The sequence below is a fragment of the Thermobia domestica genome, chromosome 2, assembly GCF_964235325.1.
Source record: "Thermobia domestica chromosome 2, izTheDome1.hap1.1, whole genome shotgun sequence".
NCBI classification, from domain to species: domain Eukaryota; kingdom Metazoa; phylum Arthropoda; class Insecta; order Zygentoma; family Lepismatidae; genus Thermobia; species Thermobia domestica.
In genome coordinates this window covers 11,533,291-11,558,544 of record NC_137455.1, presented here as the reverse complement: position 1 = coordinate 11,558,544, position 25,254 = coordinate 11,533,291, and the positions used below count along the sequence as shown (strand labels likewise).

The following is a 25,254-nucleotide window of genomic DNA, read 5'->3' as shown; positions in this document are numbered from 1 at the left end:
CTGGCGTTCTGCTGATTTCTTCAAGTTGATTTTGTATATCATCAATAGTGCAAATACGAATCAATTTTTCTTTTTATGTGGTAACATCCATAGATACACTGAGTTTACATTGAATATTACTCTATAAAATTAGTATCGGCGGTCGATTTTGTAACTACATTGTAAACAACGGTCTTCCAAAACAGTTGATTTGTAATTAATCTATCATATTTCCTGTTGTCCTGTTCGTTATGAACTACCTTCCGCCTAAGACACGTAAAATTTCCGAAGCTTCAAAAGTTATTTTCAGAACATTTTAATTCAAATGGCACTCGCAAAAAGGTATACCCCCTTCATTCCCATTTGTGAATAACTTCCGAACGAATTTACTTCAATATTGCACCTAGAATCAGGTTTTCTCTATGGTGAAGAAAACAAAATTGTTCTGTTTAATTCGTTTCGAAGTTACAAGGTGTGATTGGAAGTTTTAAGACTGGGCTTGTAATTTAAAAATGGCAGTACTTACAGGCTATTGTGATGGATCTACTTCAAAGTAGTCCCCTGCTGAATGAACACAAAGATTCCAACGGTGTTTCCACTTCTGGAAGCATTTCTGAAAATTATTTTCAGTAATGGTGTGAAGCACTGTCTCCGTATTTGCTTGAATGTCCTCAATTGAGCCAAATCTCTTCCCTTTCAATGACAATTTTAATTTAGGAAAGAGGTAGAAGTCGGCCGGGGCCAAATCTGGGGAATACGGGAGTTGTGGAAGCACAGAAATGTTCAATTTGGCCAAAAATTCCTGGATCGAGAACGCACAATGCGCTGGTGCATTGTCGTGGTGGAGAATCCAATTCTCTTCTTTCCAGAGGGCAGGCCTTTTTCGCCGTAGACGCTGAAGTACACTTTTGTAGTATTCCTGGTTGACTGTCTGCCCCCTATGGGCAAATTCATGATGAAAAGCCACCATTATCTTCACATTCGATCAACACTGTCGCGCTTTCTTTGGTTTTGGTGAATCTGGGCTCTTCCACTGAGAAGATTGGGCCTTTGTTTCTGGGTCATGCTCATAAACTCATGATTCATCACCTGTTGTTACCCTATTCAAGAAATCCGAGTCCATTTCGGCTCGATTAAACAGTTCTTGGGACACTTCAAGTCTGCGTTGCTTCTGCTCGTGTGATAACACTTTTTGAATGAATTTCGCGGACACTCGACGCATGTTCAAATCATCAGTTAAAATTGACTGAACCGCATAGAAACGTAAATTCAGGTCTTCAGCCACCTCCCTAATTGTAAGTCTACGGTTCGAGCGCACTAAACTGCCAACTTTCGCAATGTTTTCGGTAGTTTTTGATGTTGAGGGCCGGCCAGACTGGGGGTCATTCTCTGACTCGCGGCCATCTTTGAATCTGTGAAACCAAATAAACACGTTTGATCGGCTCAAACATTTGTCTCCAAAAGCTGTTTTTAAGAGTTCGTAAGTCTCCGAAGCAGATTTCCCAATTTTAAAACAAAATTTCACACAAACGCGTTGTTCCAATTTTTAATCCATTTTGCGCACTTAAAAATCCGCCGACACACACACACGCCCGCACTCAACTAGTCGCTACGCTGTATTGAATAAAGATATCTCGGTGCATGTTTCAACATGTCTCAAGCACACCAAGCCACCGCTTGCACACTAACGGGCGATTATATCTACTCTTGAGCAGTGTTGCCAACTGTCTTAAAACTTTTCAATCACACCACGTATTGAACAGAGGGGTGTAGGGTGTTTGTGTGTGTACCCGTGTTCATTTTTACTCGTGATGTAGTATCCTTAGTCTGTAGGATATGCACAGAGACAAATTCAGGCGGAGTCTGGGGATTCTTTTTAATCAGAGAAAGCAGATTCTAGAGTTTTCGGAGAAATATATCCTCCCTTCAAAGGATTTCTATTCACAAACTGTATGAATACATGCATTAAGAGAGTGAAGATTCAAATTTACTGTTCTAGTCTGACAATTGTCAGGTACCCAAGCAATGGTCTTAATTCAATCCAATTTGCACTCAAATATATACCAGGGGCCGCTGTGGCTCAGTGGTAGTTTTCACCTCTGGTGCATGTGGTCCTTTGTTCGATCCCAGCTCGCGCCAACTGAACTTTGTGGTGGACAAACACCGTATGCGTGATTTTTCTCGGAGTTCTCTCGTTTCCTCCCACTTTCATCATTCCACCATTCAATTCATTTCTCATCATCACCGTCTCCTTTAGCCTAGCCGGCCTAACCATGGGGCGTAAAACTTAGATTTCATTTTCAAATATATACCAAAACTTTTCTAGAAGTAGAAACCAAGTTAGTACGATCGTTCTCCTCCTTTTATGTTACCTTAAACTTACACCAGTATTCATTTACGACATTTTATTAAAGCGCAAACAAATCAGGCTTCTTCTAACATCTAAACTGCAACTTCGAAGAAACGTTGGATACATTACAGCCGTGGAACCCTCCACTACCCTCTAGGCTGTGCTCGCCCAGTATCTACGATAAACACAACGTTGATACCCCAGCTAAAAATAGAAATTCTATGTAAGTCTATTTTTTAACTGCCATGTTTTCTTCCGTTGGCCTGTGATGTTCACAAATTGTAGACAAACTGAAAAAAAAAAAAAAAAAAAAAAACATGACAGTTTCTCGGTTTAAACAATTATAATGTAAATATGTTGCCTCACAAAACTTTTGATTCTTTTTAGTTATGGTAGGATTGTTGTAGTCTACGAAACGACATTTATAATTCACTCGTGGACTTACATAGCTAATTCCAGCTTCTCAGTTTAGTACATTTTTGAAAGATATGTAGAAGAAGGGTAAGCATGCAGAATATATGGCAAATCTTTGAACAACAACAGGTATGCGAATTTATACAGAAAGTGTGAAAGAATGCACGACTGGACCGGGACTCGAACTCGCAATCTTCGGCGTACCGTGCTGGTCCGTTAATCACTACGCTACCTAGTCACTCGCTATTCATCTCAGGTCAGTTTATTATTTTTACACGTTCACTACTTACCATGCCAACCTAAGCATGCATGGGTCTTTGTCTATGGACTGAATTTGTACGTAAAGAACATCGGAACTTTTACCAATCAAGTTACGAACCGCGAAAGCTAGGATTCGACATTAATATCGGTTGCTTTTGATTTCTACATGTTACTCTCCCTCCTCCCCAGGGGCGATAATGGGGGCTGAACTTGGACGTAAATCGCATCGGAAATTCAGGGAGCGGTCTGAGTAGCGTAGTGGTTAACACATCGGCACAATACATCGAAAATTCCGGGTACAAGTTCAGTCCAATTGTGCATTTTTTTCACTGTGGAGCAATTTCATAGTTACGGGCGTAACATTTTGAAATTTCAAGACAATGTATTTAGAACACAAGTGAGCTATCTAATTTTTCTACATAAAATGTCTGCTACCATAAACAATTTACAGCCAAGTTTTCAGAACCATATTTGTATTCTATACTGAGTAAACAATTACAAAAGGTGTGTTACGGACGTATATCAGAAAATGTGACAACTTACAGGTACAAATGGCAAACTCACTTTTTCTCTGAATTATTGAACTAAACCAAAAGCATTTAAGTACCAGGGCTCCCATCTGTCCTATTTTCCTACATTTTTTTAAATTTTTGTATATTTGTCCTATATGTGTCTTTTGTCCATTATTTCCTATATTTTACAGTGATTGAATTATTAAAAATACAGACCAAGGGCTAAATTGCTAGATATTAGCAATATGCTAAATGTATCTTAGCATTTATTTTTGCTGAGAAACTAGTCACTAATCCTCACAATTATTATTTAATTTTTTTTTCCTATGTTTCCATGTCCATTCTGTTTTTTTTTTTTTTTTTTTTTTTTTTTTTTTTTTTTTTTTTAGATCAAAAGATCCAATATATTTCAGGCAAAAATTTTCTTGTAGGCCTTATATGTCGAGAACTACATATGGTGTAGCAAAACGAAAATTAACAATTTACCCAGTATGATGTGCTTGTTATTCCGAGAAAGAAAAAAAACGATAACTTGATTTAGAGGCGTTCAAAAATTTTGTGGCGCCTGATCCCAAACAATTCAATATATTTCATTGAATCAAACATTTTCTTGTACGCCTTATATGTAGAGAACTACATATATTGTAGCCAAACCCAAACTATCACTTAACTCAGTATGATGTGCGTATTCCGTAAAAAAAACGAAAACTCGAATTAGAAGCCTTTCAAAACTTTTGTGGCCCCTGATCCAAAAACTAATTCTTGGCCAAGATCGCAATCTTTTGATCCTTTTTTTTTAAATGATTCCTAAAATTCTTGTTCTTTGTTTTCTATGTGCTTAATCTTCCCCAATGAAGCTTAGCTGAGGAGCCTTGCCATGCTCTAGTTTCTTATAATGCAAGCTGTGTTAGCATTTTCTTCAGCAGTGTGTGCAGCAGTATTGGCTAGGCGTGGAGGTATGTTGGTATTGACCAACATATTCCAAAGCCTTCCAATATTGCTGTACATAAATAAGATGCAGGGTTCCCACACGCGTCCTAGAAAACCTGGAAATAAGTGTGTCGTAGGAACGCCCTCGAAAAGTTATTAAAAGCAGAAAAATGGTGAAAATCCTGGAAATTATTTATAAACTGAAAATGTCCTAAAATTTGAAGTGTGTGTATATAATTTGCAGAGCTATGCTGAATGAAATGCTGTTACAGTATTTATTTTAGAAGGAAATATGTTGATCAGATAATTCAATGTTTAATTAGATTCAAATATTTCATTACAGAGAAATAAGTTATTATTCTTCCATTAGAAGATAGGAAGTAATGAAAAATAATGTCAAAATAAAGCTCATCTGTAAATAAAAGAACTAGAGAGATAGTGAGAAGGTAGAGAAATAGTTAATATTTTTGCGTGTGTTCAAAATTATGCATAAATAACGACATGTAAAAAGTGTTAAATGCCATGGTAATCCTATTCATAAGAGTTAACTATTTCTTTTTCTTCTGAGGTAGTGCGAATATGTTCTAAATTCTAACAATATTGAAGCTGCATGTTTTAGTGTTTTTACCATTCTCCAAAGCCTTGTTCAAATTCTGTTTCCACAAAAATTATAAAAACAAAAGAAAAAGTAACGTGAAAAGTGTAATTTAGAATGTATGCAGAGAGGCATTACTAATTTGTGTTTGTGCATTGCAGTCAAAATTGTTGTTAACCCGGAAAATCTGCAATGAATACCAGAAAAGTCTTGGAAGGTTGGCCTTTTCTTACAATGCATTTACATTTTTGTCTGCTTCAGAGCATAATATGTTATTGTAGAAACCAAACTGTCCTATTTTATAAATCAAACTGTCCTATATTTTTTTAATGCCCTACTAGGAGGCCTTGAAGTACACATAATATGTGTAAACATGTAGCTGTATGGAGCTGCACATCAGCAAAATCTAATTGTACATTTGAAAATACAAGATAATGTTTCGGACGTAACATTTTAGTGTTACATACGTAACCGTTCTGAAATCTTACAAAACTTCAATGTACAGTATAAATAATGTTGTCAAGAAGAGTAAGTATAAGAAGTATTCATACAAGAAATCATCTTAATTCAGAAATCTTGTTTCTTTATCTTTGTAAGTTAGCCTTTCTCTGTTATTCACATCAGACTTCTGTAAAATACACACTACTTGTGAGACATCTATTTCACTCATATCATCATGTTGTGACCATACAAATTTCGTACCTGCCTGCTTCACACACTTTGAGAACACCTTTATCAGTTTCACGTACTACTTGTCCTACAAATTTGTGCAGTTCCTCCTTTGTGATTCAGTGTTGACAATAACCCACTGACCAAAGGAAATTGATGTGACTTGGTTCATTTGAGTGACCAAGTTGTTGAGTTATTTGCTTTTTATTGGAAAGTTGTTAATAGCTTTGGTGATGCTAAAAAGAAGAAAGCCAATGTTGACATGGTAACTACAGACACAGACATTGGCCGGATTTTCTGATGAAAGCAATACATAATTAGGTCGAAGAGCAGCAAAAAGATGAAAAACCAATTTTAACATCTGTGTGTTCTAATTTAAATAGTTCATAAACTTCACTCACTGTCATGTACAGGTTTTTCTTCTGTCGCATTTCCTTCCATCCACTACTTCTGCTCACAATTGTATCTTTTCTACCTGGTACTTGGTGTGATATATCATCCCGTTCATAAAACTTAATGACCAATGTTTTTATGTCGTCACGCAAAACACTTCCATGAGTAGATCTTTTTCCTGTTTGGATGCCAGATGATTTGGAGAGTTTTCCTATAATAATTTTTTGTTTAGTAGGACTTCTTGGTAGAGATCGTTTCACTTTAGCCAATGCTCTTATATACTTTGATTAATGAAGCACCAATTGTCTTGCCAGCTTTCGCTAGCATTCGTTGTTTCTTCACTCTGTCTGCCGATTTTCTTGAGACTTCTTTACGTTGGGCTGGTGTAATTTTAGCCCGGGCTTCCCTTTCTCTCAATCAGTCCTTTTCTCTAGCCGCAGCTTTTTGCTCCTCGGACATATTTTGCCGATGCTTCCGTACACGTTCTTTAACTGGAGCCATTATTTAAGGATACTGAAAGAGAAGGGATACATCTAACTTAATTACCAAAGTGCATTATTGACTAACCAAAGATTTTAATGTTCAGTATGCTACACTTTACCACATATAAACTACAATTAATCAACTTTCGCTTGAATAGAGTGTTACGTCTGTAGCGGAGTTCTGATAAATTCTTACAACATCTGCAAGTCATTTGAAGTTGCGTGAAGGTTTGTTCTAAGAAACCAAAAGAGCATCACTTACTTCACAACTACACGTTGCAGTGAAAAGCCCCAATGAAAACTTTTGCATTAAATCTGTTACGGACGTAACATTCCGTTCATACTTTCATATAACGGATTTTTGCCATTCGACAAACTCACAAATAAAAATGTTTGTCATAGGTTTACCTTTCATCGATTTATATGTTACAAACATGCAATGCAGGAAAATACTTTAATTCATTTAAAGACACAAATAGAAAAATAATGTATGTAGCATTGCTATTTTTTCTAATTCTCCTTCCCCTATCATTGAAGTCACGTCACGTTAGTATCTTGTATTTCTGAATCATATGCTACTTGTAGTGATAAAGTAGAAGTATTCATTTTAAATTTTGTGTATCGCTTAACTTCTTTAACAGACATCTAAAATTTTCCATTTTGGTTTTCATGGAATTGCCCTGTGTATAATTGAATTCGCTCCTATAGAGGAGTTGGTGTGTTAAGAATCTGTTTCGTCCATTATCAATATAATTTATTGGTATTGTTGGATGGAATTGCTATACTATTGCAGAGCTAGGCTTAGGCTTCGTCCGTTTGCATTAATAGGCCATCCTGTGTTTTGTTTAGGCTTAAGAAGAAATAAACGATAGGAACTTTTGAAGAATCAGTCCGAGGTAATTAGGAGGACTTTTGTCAACGAAAATATCGCTGAAACAAAAACAGGAATTATGTTATTGAGGTACAAATTTAGTTTTTATATGATAGTTCGTACGTAGGATGAACTTAAAAATGCAGACGTTAACATGTTGTTTTCTAGGAATGCTTCTGGGATTGGCAGAAACGTCTAGCAAAATGAATCGCTTCATAATAGGACAGTTTTGAAGGTGACAGTGTAAAAATGTAGGTAAAAAACTTTTCTTTTTACAGATTCAGAGTTAAAATGTCGTATATTATAATTGTACTAGTAATGTGGAATCTTAATGGAAATGATGCTGTAATTGTTTATTATTGCAGACCAGTAAAGAAAAAGGGGTCTCAGCATTTCCAGATGGGGAGAATCTCTTTAAATGGATTGGAACAATTCATGGACCAGAAGGAACGGTAAGTCTTTCGTTCTAGGAGCACTATGACGTTCTTCCTTTATGAAGTCTATCGTTTACCAAATACTTTTTACTAGCTCGCTTAAAATATTTTAAGATCAATCTATAATTACTTTTTTTTTTTTTTTTTTTTTTTTTTAATCTTGTTTGAATAGAATATCAAAGCTTATAGAAATTTGCCCATTTACATTTTGCAGTTAATATTCGTTGTCTCGAATATATTGTGAAGGTTTAAACTCAAGCTTCCAGCTACTTTAATGTATAATAAAGTAAAATAGAATCTTCACTTTAAGTGTGTGGTAACATTTCTTCTATATTTCAATATCTCTTTGGATTGATAGCAGTGTTGGAGAAACATTAATCAACGAAAATATTCATGTATTGAAATTATCAGCATAAGCATCTTAAGGATTTTTTCTGTTAAAGTTGAATAATACGGACTTCGGTATCGGCAACATTGCAACAATATGGAAGCAACCATAAAAAAGTTGTAAATAGTTGGTATTCGTTATAAAATGTAATAATTATTATTTCATGATAATCTGTGTTAAGTTTTCAAGACTTAGATAAAGAATACGGTAGGGCACATAAGAAAAAGGAGATACAGGATTTGGGCAGAAAGATTGGGTATGTAATAGAAACTCACAGGTTTCTTTGTAGTAACGTTTTCTCGACGATATCAGTCCAAAGAGATATCGAAATATAGAAAAGAAATTACCACTCGCTTAAGGTAAATACTACATTAATATTCTAGTGCGTACAAGAAAATGAATACCTTGACTTTTTATACTCCAATATTGAGCGAATTGTGAAGGGGTCTGCTGAGTACCTTAGTGAATATTTGCAATAAAACAATTAAATAGCTGTTGATTCTATTGTTTTCCTCGTAACTTACATTAATTGATGCTGAATATTATAATATTTCTTTGCTATGGCGCAGGAAGTGCTGTCAGACATTATGAAACTCATTAATAGAACGTCGCTCGACATGGGCTACGCATAACTCTGGGTAGGCAAGGAGCTGGCTCACATTTCGCTTGCAAAATTGTACCGAAGCTGTTTTCTACTCATTTGTGTTAAGTTGGGTGCCCTGATGATGAAATGAGATGATTTCATACAAATGGTGCGAAACCGAGATGGCCGCTATGCGTAAGCCATGCTACTAATTTTTCCATGCAGTTCTACCAGTTTGCTTCCGCTTATTGTACTGTGATTGGTTAGTGGCGATGTAATGAAGTGATTTCGTGCTTACAAGTGGCATTTCTTTGCAATGTACTTAACAAAATTGTAGAATATACATTGTCGAAGTTTAAGTGCTGAAAGATGGAGTTTGTATAAAGTTTATGTTGTAATTTTTGACAATTAGAAAATGTTTCTATCAGAATGGTTCGTTTTTCAGAAATTTTCTGTTCAAAATTGAAGGTCATAAAATTTTAAATTTGGTGCCTTGCAAATTTTCATAGAACTATTGGTTAGTAATACATTCTTATTATTAGTGTGCCGTTCACGTACCAGCCGTCGTGGAATGGGGTCACCATCTTGATTTTGCACCACTTGCAAACGTGAAATTTAGAAACACTTTCGATTTTTCCCTATTTTCGTAAATTTTCTCAACTGCCATCGAATAAAGTGGTACAAACTTTATGCTTAGAAACAGCACAAAGGCTCCAGTATACTTCGCTAATTTGCCAACATACTAGGAGTTCCTTAAGGAAATCCTAGAAGTTCATTAATTTCCTTTTACACTGTTCGACATAGATTTTGTAACAGAAATAAGCAGCCATTCTTAAATAATCTTAAATTTTGCTCATAAATAACAGTATGAATCTTAGTTTACGTAGCTATGAAAAATGGGTAGAGTTTGTGAATATATCGAAAGGTCCTGTCATGTCCTGGCAAAATTATATGAATTATTTCCCTTTATTATTATTATTATTATTATTATTATTATTATTATTATTATTTCTATAACTTCAAAACTAGAACAACCACGCATTTTCATGTTCTGCACCCGAAATTCGTAGACCAATGTAATTATAGAAATAGTTTCTGAAAATAAAAACACTACCTTTTGCCAATGGGTGTGTAATAATGATAAAATTGCGAAACAATTTTGAACTTTTCTATAGCAATATTATTTAAATCCAAAGACGTTAAGAATAATTTAACACTGCCAATAGAAGTACTGGGAAAAAGAGGTCTCAGTGTAAAAACGTTTCTTGTAAGAGGTAGATACGGATGCTATAGGTTAGTCCTTAAAACTGAAGATTAATCTCGTTTAGATTCAAAATGTAGTAGTTTGTATAGGCTAAGGTTGCCAATTTTTTTTTTTTTTTTTTTTTTTCAGATTTTACGATTTTTAGGGAGAATAAGAGGAAAATGTGTGTGTCATACAGAATTTACATATAACACACACATATTGGTTTTATACAGTAGAATAGAATAAATTTTAATTGCAAACGGGACAGTTTAATTGAAAATAATTGCAACCCACAAAACACAAAAAGTATATTACGATTCCCAGTGGTTCGTACCCGACGTTAAGCTGTAGATTCTGGTCTCATATAACCTCGGTGCCGAAAGGGACGCTAAACTCTAATTCAACCAAATATTTTATCTTTTAATTGTATTTTGATAAACACTTGGCTTCTTAAGTTTCACATACTTTTTATACGTTCCAGAAATCTTTGCAAGGCATCGCAGTTCACAAACCGTTTTATTAGCTTGTAGCACAACTGGAGTTCCTCTTTTATTAGTTTACAGTAGCATCTGTTCCTGTTATCAGTATTACGATCAGCCGAAACTGTTAACAGACGAAGTCTAAGATGCTAAAATCAGTCATTAAATAGAAGGTCTGTTAGGCTAGAAATAAAAACGCAACCTGTTCCGTTTTATCTCTGAAAACTCCAGGTACTATTGGGTTGCGTTGTTAAGAGCCTGGCATACTAAAGATAATACAAAATTTACCATTTTTCTTTTGCTTGTTTTTCGTAAGTAAAAGAAGAAAATAAATTGCAACTTACCACAATCATAGATAGTGTTATTCTAAAACAGAAAATATAAACCTGAAGAATTTTCAGTGTTGCCATCCATAGAAATTACAGTGTTTCCAGAATAACAAGTGCCCAAAATCTAAGTTAAGGCAGCTACTAGAGGAATGAACACAACTGCATCTGATTACGTATCATGTTACGATATCCTGTAAAGTCCTTTTTAAATAACATTATTATTTAATTTTTATAACTGTATTACAAACAAAACTAAATACAAACATTACAAACTAAATACAAGTATTATTTAAAAAGTAGTTCACAGGCTTCCAAGACAATATGATACGCAATCAAATGCAGTTGAGTTCGTTCCTCTAGTCTCTGCCTTAACTTAGATTTTGAGGAAAATGTTATTCTGGCAACACTGCAATTTCTATGGATGGCAACACTGAAAATTCTTCAGGTTTATATTTTCTGTTGTAGAATAACATTATCTATGATTGTGATAAGTTGTATTTTATTCTCTCTTTTCACATACAAATTTTACCATTTTTCTTTTGCTTGTTTTTCATAGTTCATTTTTTTTTCACTTATAAAAACGTTATATAATTGTCCAGGACTATCATTTCCTTTATTTATTGAAGAAACCTGAAGAAATCGTTTTACAGGGGAAAAAATCGTGCAAGAATAACGTAAAATTTATAGGCAAAACTTAAAATCTGACAACCCTAGTATAGAAACTAGTAATAAAGGAAATTTATTTCTGTAATGATTACCAGATACTATATAACATCGGTTGAATAATTTAGTCTGATTTAACAGCTTTACCACTATTAATCTATTTTTTTTCTATCTTTTAGGTTTATGAAGGTTTAACGTACAGATTAAGTATGGAATTTCCTAATAGTTATCCATACACTGCTCCCGTAGTTCGTTTTACCACTCCGTGCTTCCATCCGAATGTTGACACCGTGGGAAATATTTGTTTGGATATTTTGAAAGAAAAATGGTCAGCCCTCTACGATGTTCGGACGATTCTTTTGTCTGTACAGTCACTGTTAGGAGGTACGTATTCTGTAGGAAAAACCTACAAGCTAGCTCGAAATTAGGAAAGAGTCAAAATAAGGTACTAAAGTAAAAATAGTTGAATATTTGTAGTTGGTGCAAGTCAACCAACTAACTGATAGTAGCTCATGAAGTTAAAATCTATGATTAATTATATAGTACAGTGAACCTCTGAATAACGGACAACAATGGGACATGAATTTTCGTCCGTTTTTGAGAGGTGTCCGTTACAGAGATGTTACAAATTTAATTGTATGCAGTAATATACAGTAAATACATTATGTATGAGCGTAAATACGTAAAATTGAATATGAAAATACTCTATGTAGTGCGTATTTGAATTACTGGGAGGAATAGAGGAGAAATTTTGTTAAATATTATTATTGCTGGGAATGTTAATATATTCGTATACTGCAACCTTCTCAAAAGATACGTTAGGAATCAACTGGCTAAATACTTTTGTTTAGCGAAAACTTCATGCTTTTCCTCTATAAGGGTAATAACTTATTAGCAAGTGTCCTCTGAGAATCCTCAATACAGTTGCGGAAGAAATGTGTATGTGTTTGTGTATCTCCGTTGCCGGAATGGGTGAAAAGGCAAGTTGTTGGGATGCATATGTTTATTGGCCCACCACAATCACGAAGAATATACTCTTAGAGAAAGTGATAAAGGAAGCTGGGAGAACTCCAACCCAGACTTGTTGCACTATTTCCACTTTACATGAATCTTGTAGCTGTCATAAAAAAAAAAAAAAAAAATCTTCCAACCCTGTCTTCCTATGTACTGTTTACATACTACAACTTTCTGAAAGCAAGAAAGATATCTCCACCCATGTAGGACTGCACTCTAATGGACAAATAGTGAACCATATTAAAAACGTGTATTTTGGCGCGCTTCCCCTCCCTGTCCCAAAGAATCCGTTGTTTGGGAAGCGGCGAAACTGTTTTTTCTTTGTCAGCGGGAGGCCGATAGCAGGTAGCAAGCAAGACGACCCAGAAAGTTGCTCATGACTAACTCCTTGCAAGATGGAAAAAAAAAAAATGTATGTCCCTTTCAAGGATATGTTTACATGGAAAAATATTGTATTGTTTAATTTTTTTTTTAATGACAGCTATAAGATTCATCTAAAGTGTCAGTGCGGTCTATGAGAGGAAACATTGCTAGTTGAAAACGTTATTGTAAAAGAATGTTTGTTTTGTTATCTATGAAATTGTCGGGAAAGATATAAGTCCCAGAGAAAAAAAGGACTAATTTGTTAGGAAAAATCTTTCGCTTAGAATTTTTCCCCATACGACTGACCCTACATGAGTGTTATTGATTATTGAAAGTTTTCTAGGATTTCTATCAGAAAGCAGTTTATTGCGGGCAGGAAAAAAAAAAAATATATATATATATATATATATATATATATATATATATATATATATATATATATATATATATATATATATATATATATATATATATATATATATATATTTCAAGTTCATCTTGAAGCTGTTCTGTTTGGTGGTTCATCAGGTCTAGACTAATGATAGATACATTTACGGAGAAAAGATTCTGTCTACTGTAATATATCGCAGAACCGAGAATAATTCCCGTCCGTTATGAAGAGGCTATTAAAACGTTTGGGGGAAAAATGACTGCATCCGTAAAAGGAAGGGCTTTGTTCCGTAAGAGAACATATATATTTTTGCCGGGACAAAAAGAAAAAAAAAATCGTATTATAGAGGTGTCTGTTGAGGAAGGTTTTACTGTGTAAGTTTTTGTTTATGTATGTGATGAGTGTCTTGCGGATATATTACTTAAGATTTAGAAACTTCTTTTTAAAAACTCTATTTTGGATTATAGCATTTTGTCTTATGTATATTTGAGTTTTTAAAAGCAGTATTGCATTGCAGTTTGCTACACAAAAATCATAGAATTGGGACGCAAACGAAAAATTGCATCGCAAAGTGCGGTGCATCCATGATCATACGAGGGAGGATCACAAACTAAAGTTACAAGACCGATATTTCTGGAGTTTCGTGGAATGAGGAGTATGCGGTAATTTTAATCCATGGAGTTGGCAAGTGTGCAGTTTCAGCCACCTGTCACCTACAGCGCTGGTTGTAGGCAAACACAAATTGCGCATCGTTTGGAAAACTTGGTTTCGCAAAGGAAGTCCGCTCATTTATTCGATTTCTGTGGGCGAAACTTGTAACTGCGGCTGAAATTCACCGGCATTTGGTAGAGCAAATGACCAGGACTTCTCATCGAGGGCGTCATCTTCACTACAAAGCGCACCCGGATACAGCCCAGAAGACCAGCATGTTGTTGAAGCAGTTTCGCTGGCATATCATCGACCACCCTCCCTTCTGCCCAGACTTCGCTCCAAGTGACTTTCACCTGTTCCCGCAGTTGAAGGAACACTTACGAGGCCGTCGCTTCGCAGATGTGGAGGTGAAACACTTCTTGACAACGTGGCTAAACACGCAAGGACAGGATTTTTATCAGGAGGGAATCCTACGACGCGACAAGTGCCTCAACTGATATGCAGATTATGTCGAAAAATAACCTAATGTATGTATTATTTGTGGCTGTATTCGTTGTATGATATACACATGTTTCAGTGCAGGCTTTGTAACCTTACATTCTCATCACCCCTCTAATTCACTGCCAAAGTGATCTATTTTTACAAGAAAACAGCATAATATAAGTTTTTCTTTGTTAAAATTCTTTTTCAATGTTACATATTTGTGACAAATCTCCCATCAAAAACCCCACGTTTCCCTTTAGATGTCTCTTTGACTCTCAATTACACACACCACACATCAATGCACTAGACATCATATACTGGAGACTTGCTATAGAATTGACGACAAAGAGCCTGTTGCACTTAGCATACAGAAACAAAGCCCTTCAATGGGGTTTAGAAATGCAAAACCACTGGACTTTAACAGTAGTTCCGTTTCTGTCGTGGTTTTTCAAGCTCTGTGGTAAGGAGTTAGTTATTTTATAGCATTGCCCTAGAAATATTCTTTTGCTCTTCCCTGTAGATGCATTAAAAACCAGATACCATCTTTGACAGTCTGTAGAATGAGAGTTAGTACTTATTAAATAAAAAAAAGGAAATTGTCATTACTTCTGTAGTTTTCATATTCATACGTTATATATAAATATTGTTTATATTTATTTCATGTCCACGTAAAACAGTAAAATTAATAATTTCCTTCTCAATTGCTGCCGAAAATGGAATACAAAAATTATAAATTGCAGTGCAAATTTAAATTTGTTTCGCAAATATCTACACAAAAAGCAAACTTGAAAAAATAAAAACAAACTAATATATGAACAGAACTGTAGAATTTAGTACTATGTAACTTAACAGTTTGAAACATGTGAAATTATATTCCATAGTTGAACGATAGTTGATACTCTTAAGAGTGTGATGTAATTTAAGATAAGAATCATCCACTGCTGTGGTTGGTTAATTTATTCAATTATTATTTTCAAAAAAGAAATTGTTACAAGAGAATAAATATTTGACTTTACAAACATTTCATATATTTGACCCATCTCCAGAGGTGTTGAAATGTACTCTTACCATAAACCGAAAGTAATATACTGATATCAATCTTGCCATACCCATGACTATTACTCTCCAAATTTTATCTAGTTTGCTATAGTTCGGATGTAAGTTAGGCTTCTTAGTTCTTATTTTATAGTATTCAGATACTTTAGAATTTTTATGTGGGTTTTCGGATGGTTTTGACATAGTCGGATTTCAAAGTCAAAATCGCACGAATATAAATAAACAAAATAAAATGTAGTAATAATTGTTGGGGAGGAATGTGAAGATTCTGATGTTGATTACCTTAGTCGTATAGTAGAAATCTGTTATTCGCTAAAGTTCCTTTGATTGTTATGGTTGTAATCTATTTCCTCAAAGCAAAATGATTGGTACAAAATTGTACGTAATGGTGTAACTTACTGAGTGGTTAAAGAAAGCTGACGTTCGACAGTTGAACAGAACTCGTGGTGCGTTGCAGGGACTGTTGCCAAAGACTTTTTAAAAGTAGAGATAGCAGATGTAACAACAAACTTAGGACGTTTTGTTTCTCGAACCATAAAATGATAGGATGATCTATAACGTATTAATTGCAAATAATAATAAAAAATAATAGTATTTGAAATATTTGACAGAAGATTAAAACATTCAACAACCGACAGCACAGCGGTCAGTGACTTTGGTTGTCTTGAAATAAAATGAAAGAGTATTTCGATGATTGGCGAACAGTTCTGTTCGTTTTGTTTATAGCACGTGTAGCTACGTCAGACGACAACTTTCCCTAACCACACAATAATTAATATTTGAAATATTCCTACAATGCAAATAAATTAATACCAATCATATTACATACACAAAATAATCTGTGTCCTTCACTTTCATTCATAAGTCCATCTTTAAACTTATTTAAAAATAATCTAAACAGATCGTGAGATGAGGTTATGGGCAGTTTTACTATTAAGTTCGAATATATTCCTAGCGGAGGTTAGCCTAGCATTCAGAAGACGGTAGCAAGTTCCACTCACCGAAAATTAACTGGTACACTCAAAGAAAAGGACACGTGTAAATTCTTCATAACGAAAAACTTACATCTATTTGCACAGTTAATCAATTTGAAACTTGTTTCGTCGTTTGGTAATTGTTAAAAAATTTTAGTCAGTTATTTTTATAATAGGTAGTTTTTTCTAATATTAAATACAGTTAACTTTAGTTGGGCATGCGTTGAAACATTTCACTTATTGGTGCTAGAGTTAAGTGTAGTTTCCACGTGTGATATAGCGTCGTTGCTGAAATAAACATTTAAAGTAACCAATTAACTTGATCAAACTATTTACATATTAGAATGTATGTAACATCGTATGGTTACTCATTTCTGCTTTTTACAACTAGATAGTTTACAAATTCTACGGCGTTCGAATCAAATGTTTTCTACAATGTAACTATTTTTCAGAGCCAAATAATGAAAGTCCGTTAAATGGCGTTGCTGCTGAAATGTGGGCAGATAAGGCTCGATTTAGGAAATACGTACACAGTACTTATAAACAAGAGAGAAAAGACACTACGCATACCGAGCACTAGGAGTAAATGTAAGGTAAGTCCTAGCATCTATTTGTGCACTTAATTAGAAAATGTAATGATATCCAGTTACTGTCTAAAGTAACCTGTATAAGTACAGTTGTTATTACATATTAAAAGGTAACACACAGAAAGAGAATTTGGTATTTGTTCAAGGAATGGTTAGCGTATTCAGTTTTTTTATATTTATTTACTCCAAGTAACTTAATTCATTTAACACATGTGCACAGAAAGCATCTAACAATAGTTTATAGTACATTCGTGTTAACATTGATATGAAATGTGAACGTGAAATAAAAACAAGGATATGAATGGCGAAAGAAGTCTTTAGGAGGAAGAAATTACTATTTTGTAGAACCTTGAATCAAGAGTTAAGAAAAAGACTCATAAAATACTTCGTCTAGAGTATTGTGCTGTATGGGTCAAAAATATGGACATTACGCAAAAGTGATGAAAAATGACTGGAAGCTTTTGAAATGTAGGTGTGGAGAAGAGTGGAAAAAATAGCTGGGTCGAGCGGAAAACGAACAAGCGGGTGTTAGAAATGATAGAGGAGAAAAGAACAATTTTAGATATTATTAAGAGGAAGATAAACTGGTTGGGACATTGGTTAAGAAACTGCATCATGAGGGACGTGCTAGAGGGTATGGTAGCAGGAAAGAGAGGGAGGGGCGAAGGAGACTACAATTAATGGACAGTATCAAACCAGAAAAATCTTACTTGAAGACGAACAACTTAGCCTATAGAAGCCCTTCAGTTGCAGGAAGTGGCCTGCCAATAATGGCAGAATACATATGATGATGATGTGTGATTTTCACACACCCCTTTTGGTTAAAAATGAATGTGTGTATATATATATTAAAAAAAAAGCTTCATGGGCCACAGTGGATCAGTAGTAGAGCTCACCTCTGGTATGAGGAGCCCTTGGTTCGATCCTGAGCCATGTAAGTCGTAATGGACAGCATCGTGTCGGTAGGTTTTATTGAATTCCATAACCAAGAGACTTGAATCTACAAATTGCATTTATTTTTGGATCCAATATCTTTCCATCAAAACTTCTCTAGTAGGCCTTATATCTGGAGAATTACGTATAGTGTAGCCAAACCGAAACTATCAGTTAACTCAGTATGAGGTGCTTATTCCGTAGAAAATACGAAAACTTGATTTAGGAGCCGTTCAAAAATTTTGTGGCCCCTGATCCAAAAACATTCTTGGCCAAGATCGCAGTCTTTTGGTCCATTTTTAGGTTTCCTAAAATTCTTGTTTTACTGGATTACCTCTTAGAGGAGTACTTTTTCGATGAAACTCTGAAGAGAAACTTCTTCCTCATGGAGCAGTAGCAGGAGTAAGAAGCAAGAGATATGACAGTTGCAAATTGGAAAAATATTACTATTTCAGTCAGCCAAAAAGAAAAAAAAAATGTAACGTCCTACAGTGAAGTCTCTAGATTATAGATAATGGTTAGGGGCACGAGTTTTTCGGAATGGGCGGAAAAACTAAATGCATCAGAATTAAGTAATTTTGTTTCTTGACGTTTTATGATATTCTATGTATATTTTCATTGGTTTTCGTTGCGTGATAAAACGCGAAATTCTCAGTTTTGCGCGAAATTTCTAACAATATGCGAAATAACGCGAAATTTTAAAAATACGTTTCCATTAATTTAAAAACGCCAGTTTTCCGTTGATGGAACGGTTAAACGTGCTATGAACGGTGCATTTTGGATGATTCGGACACAGCTCTATAGAACATGCGCGTTAGCTATCACCGTCGTAGTTGGATGGAGAGGATCAGTTTTAATTAGCTTAGGCAGTGGCATTGACTGGTGAAACGTACAACAACGAAAAAAATGTGGAAATATTTAATATGCTTATGTTTAATGCCTAAATGTAACTTGTGCCTAAGCGTTTTCAGAAGACAGCAAAATTTTCCTACTCATAGTGTTTAGTTACTGATTTTCCTTCAGTTTGATTTAAAAAATTGCCTCTAATAATGGTAAATTAAAATAGGATTATAAAGAAATAGTAAATAGATGTGAGGGAGGATAGGCCCGAGAAATTCATACATACGTTGTTTATTGTCCACTAAAAATCCCACATAATAAACCAGAATTTGAGTCATTAATGAATCAGGAATTTGAGAGCTGTAATACACTAAACATGTTAATATCTGTGTTAAGACTCACTTTCTCGATATCTTTTTAGTCACTTGTTCTGCACTGTAACTAATAACATAAGATGTTTCTAAAATTTAAGGAACATGAAAATTTAAGCATTGAGGAAAAAATTCTACACAAAAAGTATTATTCATTCGACATCCACATTACCGTAAACGGTATTATCATTTGTATATCTTTTGGAAACTATCTACAGGGGTCGTTTAAGATTGACTGGAACTTTTATTTCTTCAGAGGAAACAGATAGAACAAAAAGCACCAAACTAGGTCAGCTTTTCAAAGTACTTTCCGTGTGCGTCGAGGCACCGTTGCCATTGTTGTGGCAGCTCCCTGATTCCTTTGGCGTAGAAAGAACTTGGTTGTTGTCGTAGCCACTGGAGGACATCGTTCCTCAGTGCTTCATCTGTCGTGAATTTCTTCCCTCCCAGATGGTCTTTAAGGGGTGCAAACAAATGATAATCACTGGGGGCTAAATCTGGACTATAGGGGAATGGGGCAGAACTTCCCAGCGCATTTCGGGAAGTGTCCACTTCTGATCAAATGTCAGCTGGCGGAGAATCCATCTTGCACAGATTTTTCGGAAGCGTAAGTGGTCGTGAATGAATGTCTCAACATTCCTGACACTGATATTCACCTCGGCAGCAATATCCCGCACTGTTACTCGCCGGTTTTCAAGAATCATTTACTCAACACGTGCGATATTCACTGGTGTGACTGCAGTCGGGCGAATAACAGTGTCTATGCGCTTCATTTGTCACCAGCTCCCGCCCTTCGCAAAACTGTTCACACGATTCGCACACTCTTGTCCGTGACATCGTTTGTTCACCATAATGTGCTTGCAATCTTCTGAAAAATCTCAGCTGGTTTAACTTTCTCCTTCACAAGAAATTTTTTTACACACCGCTGCTCCACAGCCACACTGCTTGTAGCCATGTTAGCTGCAACTGCTACGCATGCGCCAAATACGTCATGCCGGGCGCTAGTTACTCAAGAAGGAATAAGTTTCATCGATTATTTACATACGAAAATCTCGGTCAACCTTGAACGACCCTTGTACGTAATTGGATAGCATACTTGTAAAATCTTTCAATGTAATTTTTCATGACAACTAAGCAAGAAAGCAGAAACAAACAATACAGAAGATTGCCCACGAAAAGAAAGAAAATAAATAGACTTTGAACCAGGTACTTGACCAGTAAATACTTCCTTTCTCTACCACTGTGTTTAATATTGACAGCCACGGGCCCAGCAGCATAGTTTCCATTGTAGCAAATTCTTGCATATAATAGGAAGGGGAATCTCACCATACAGCTTTGGAAACTTTCCGAAAGCATACAAGATAATTGGGACGGCAGCAAGTGCCTGTTTGAGGTATCCTAACCCAAAGTAGTCTTTAGTGAGGCGTCAGGAATGAACGAAAATGGTACCACTAGAATTCCCGTCTCTTCTCCATTCCTTTCACAGAACGCCTGCGATGAACAAGTGGTGTGGCTGGACCATTCATTCATGCAAATTCATTCATTGTGGTCTTGCCATACATGTAAAAGAGAGATGTGTCGTAGAGAAGGTCCGTGATATTCTTCTGGAAGTAAACTGCGTTGACTTTGGAGTTGGAAGGCATTTCGAAGAGTGACAGCGTTCCCCGACTTAATATCCTGTCTCATTAGATATTCTTATAAAAAAAAATTTCCTTGCACTGCAACAGTCAGAACGGCTTTTATGGGCTGTTTGATAGTAGAAAATATATCAAACTGTTGGCCTTTCCTAGGTAGAGCCACCCTTCATCCAAAGTACACACCCATTTCCACTTGCCTCCTGCGATATTTTCAATATAATTTTCTGGGGCTTATGAAACTCTTCTGTATGTGGCGCTCCATGAGGCAATGTCCACGCGCTTTCGATGCGAAGTTCTTTCGGATGATGTTGGAAACAGTGCCTTTTAAGATACTGTATCGTATGGCCAAACTTCTCAGCGTTGGGATTGTCCTTGGTCAGTGCTCTCCTGTATAGGAGGTTCGAGCGAGCTGGGACCGTATTCTCAATTTCTCGTCAACTACATATCGCAGAAACCTGTTGGGCACATCGTCTGATGATGAGACCCACACTAGCTTTGCTGACGAATAAACTCTTCTTTGCACCATTTCACTATTGGTAAATGGCTATAATAGGCGGCGGGAAGTCCACAAATGAACCGCTTCCAGAAAGCTGTCACTTTACCTTCTTAAGTTCTACGAATCGTGCTCGACTGATAGTGTTATCGAGTACAGGTTCCGGTGTAGCCAGCAATGTATCGGGGCATAACAATGGTTAAATGCATTGTTCGGGAAGGTCAGTGAAATTTGACTGTTTTTATCGGGGGCAACCTTCTGTAATCTGTATTATGCATAAAGGTACTTTGGATGTCCATTGGCTTGTCGTTCTCCCTTATGTTGTTCTTGTAATGACCTTTAAAATTTTGATAATTATTGATCCTGTAGTATTTTTAGTTTGTAACGCAATAATAAATATAGTATTGTACAGTCAGCAACAAAAGTTCTTTCAGTTTCGTAAAATTTATTTTGGGAATATCGATGGTAGAGCTGGAATGTATGTGGTATGACTGGAGCGTACAGTAAATTAATTCTTCTTAATTTACTGAAAAACTGTACCCAAATTGTCCTTCCATTCTAAAGTTATTTACGAAATTAATTTCATCAAACGGAAAAAACTTTTATCGCTGACTGTATGTTGTTTTAACAGGTAATAATCTGATGTTAGTGCCATTTGAAAAAGTTGAAGTTTGTTTGATTAGCAACACTGTTAGTCTCAGTATTGCAGGATATTTCATATAATGTCCTTCTGTCGATATTTGCATTGTACAGAATTTTATTTATTTACGTAAGGGCGTTACAGAATAAATGGTTCCCTATATATATATATATATATATATATATATATATATATATATATATATATATATATATATATATATAGATGCTGATCAGAAAAATGGAAACACCTGAACGAAATTGCAACTTACCAGACTAATATGGTATCGGGCCACCTTTCGCCTTCAGAACAGCCTTGATGCGACGTGGGATGGAGGCATAGAGGTCGTGAATGGTAGCAGTGGAATTTTACACCATTCCTCGTGCAGGGCATCGGCCAGTTCTGTGAGAGAGGATGGAGCTGGAAATCGTCGCCGAAATCGTGTTTCCAAGACGGACCACAGATGTTCAATTATGTTGAGATCTGGGGATTGGGCGGGCCAGGGGAGATGTTGAACTTCATCCCGATGTTCCTCAAACCACGCTGCAACAACGCCAGCTGTGTGAATGGGTGCATTATCATCCTGGAAGATGGCGTCATTGTCCGGGAACAACATCCGGACCATAGGATGCAAGTGGTCTCCTAAATTGCGACATAATCGTTGGCAGTGATTCGTCCGCTAAGTGTGGCCACAGGACCCAATGAAAACCATGATATGGCGGCCCACAGCATCACCGAGCCGCCGCCATGTTTCACAGTTGGGCGGAGACACTGCAGATCATACGCTTCTTCGGGCGTTCTCCACACATAAACACGGCCCGTGGTTGGGAATAGGGTGAAGGATGATTCATCCGACCATATCACACGTTTCCAGTCCTCAACGGTCCAAGTTGCATGATCGCGGCACCATTTGCGGAGTGCGAAAGCGTTATGGTCCCTGATGAGCGGTTTGGCCCGTGCAACACGACCCCGTAAGTTCATGTCATGTAATTCGCAGCGGACTGTGATCATCGAAACAGGGTGGGGGAGGTGCTGATTGAGTTCCTCCGTCACTTGCTCCGCAGTGGCACGACGGTTCTGCGTGACAATGCGCTTTAATACCCGGCGTGACCTGTCCCTCATGATTTTCTTCCGCTCACTGTTCCGCTTCCCCGATGTAGTTTCCCCGTGTGTTGTGTAGGCCGTCATCACCTTCGACACTGTCCCACGCGACACATCTAACACAGTAGCCACTGCCGTCATACTCACTTCACATAACCGCGCACCAACAATTTGCCCTCTTTGAAAATCTGAGAGGTCTCCCATTTTACACTACCTCCGTCTGCTGCAGCCACTGGACACTTCTGTTCCACTGCGCCTGACGTAGTATAGAGACCGACCTAACACACCACCACCAGCGGTCCAGCATTGCGGGCGCCACGACACCACTGCCAACCCATACATCTGACGTGTTGCCAACTACAGGTGTTTCCATTTTTCTGATCACCATCTGTGTGTATATATATATATATATATATATATATACTAAAAATTTGCTACGTTTTCCGCTAAATGGTTTATCTCGTAGAAGGGATAGAAATAGGAAGGAAGAGATACATAAACACAAGAGTAGTTATGAAGTATGGCACCCAGTTTTTTTTTTTTTTTCAGCTATTTTTCTTTTTCTACCTTTTCTTGGAAAATATAAAAAAGGAAACAATTTACTTTTTTCTTCCGAAAGTCTTTATTTCGAAAAACTGCGTACACAAATACCTTCCATATCCAATTGCATAGATGGATTTTAATGGATGTAAACACCATAATGCCATTTACATCAATTTGATATCTCAAGCCATTCTGGAGATGTGGTAAACACTGAAAAAGTTTGCAACCTGCTTAAAATATGCGATTCCAAGATTTTTTTTTATTATTATTTTTAACGAGAGATAATCGAAAAAAAAAAGGTTTCAAAGCCTATTATGACTTACTGTGTGAGACATAGCTGAAAGATCAACACACCTGATGACAGGGCACTCAACAATAGTTCTTGATCTAATCAGTTTTAGTTCAACCATTTATCACAACGGCAGATAATAAGGTTTTCCTTACCATTTGTATAGAAATCCACGTGAAGTTCTCGTAACCATCGTGAGGCAGCGGTTTTGACATAATCATGTGCCAGATAAAGGTGGCCAGGCATTTTTTACGTTAGAACAGGGAAAAGGTTAAAGTCACTGGGACTAGGTCAGGCCTGTATTAAGGGGTGCTTTAGTGGTTCTAAGCGTAATGTCAGTGGTTGAAATGAGTTTATTGCTATGTCCAGGTTGTCATTAACAATACTGGTCCGTCTTTCTTTAAAGGCATGACACCACTTCCCTACATGTTGCTGTAAAATTTAGCCCTGCCCATACCTCTCTCTACAATCTGCCTCTGAATGTCAGCAGTTGTGGTGCTTTTGGCCCACAGAAATCCCACGACTGACGTCACTTCTATTCCTGACCAATTTTCCAGACGAGTCATCATTTTTAATGTCCACTTCTCGGGTATACATAAGCAGAATCCGAAGTCTTCAGACCTGCACCAAGCTAGACGTGTTATTAATTTTACAAATTTTCGATAAGTTACAGTGAATAACATAAAATCTTATGCTTTATAACCTTTATCACCCTCATAATTACATCTACTAAAAATTGTTACTGTGATGTTCTAGAGCAATGGAAATTAACAATTGTTTGAAAAAGATACCCGAAATACGCTATGTTAAGCAATATAGCAATACTTATTTTCTCATATCTCCCGATATATCAAATTGCTGGAAACAGCACTATGTTCTTCTTGTCTATTGGAAACCATCTATATAATTGGATCTGATACTTAAAAAAAACTATTTCAACATAAATTTCTTTGAAAAAAAAGTCAAATTTTCAATTCTCGTAGCTTTGTTCCTACTTGTTCGAAATACGTCATATGAAGACCGTATTATTCGACACTAACGTACTTAGGATACGTATTAGCCCGTTCATCTTACTTTCATTATTACTGTTGAAGTCTCCAAAGTTTGGTTGTTTTCCGATGTTCGTGATGCTGTAGTCTTTAGTTTGCAACTCTAAATCACAACTTTAGTATGTTTTCGTTTAACATGTATACTTGAAACTCGTAATAACCTGACGGTAATTCCATTAAAAAAAAAAAAGTAGCTTTGAGTTGGCAATACTGTTAATCAGATTATATTGAAGAATATGTGAATATTTGCATGGTACGAAA

General features: G+C 36.2%; 1 protein-coding gene across 1 annotated transcript in view; it reads left to right on the top strand.

The window, feature by feature from the left end:
• vih (ubiquitin conjugating enzyme vih) overlaps positions 1-25,254 on the top strand; it is a 33,577-nt gene that overhangs the window by 6,953 nt on the left and 1,370 nt on the right. The window contains exons 3-5 of the mRNA XM_081738514.1: positions 7,822-7,908; positions 11,758-11,962; positions 16,963-17,103. Of these exons, the coding sequence (XP_081594640.1) occupies positions 7,822-7,908; positions 11,758-11,962; positions 16,963-17,090 (420 nt within the window). The 3' untranslated portion in view covers positions 17,091-17,103. The remainder of the gene's footprint in view (positions 1-7,821; positions 7,909-11,757; positions 11,963-16,962; positions 17,104-25,254) is intronic.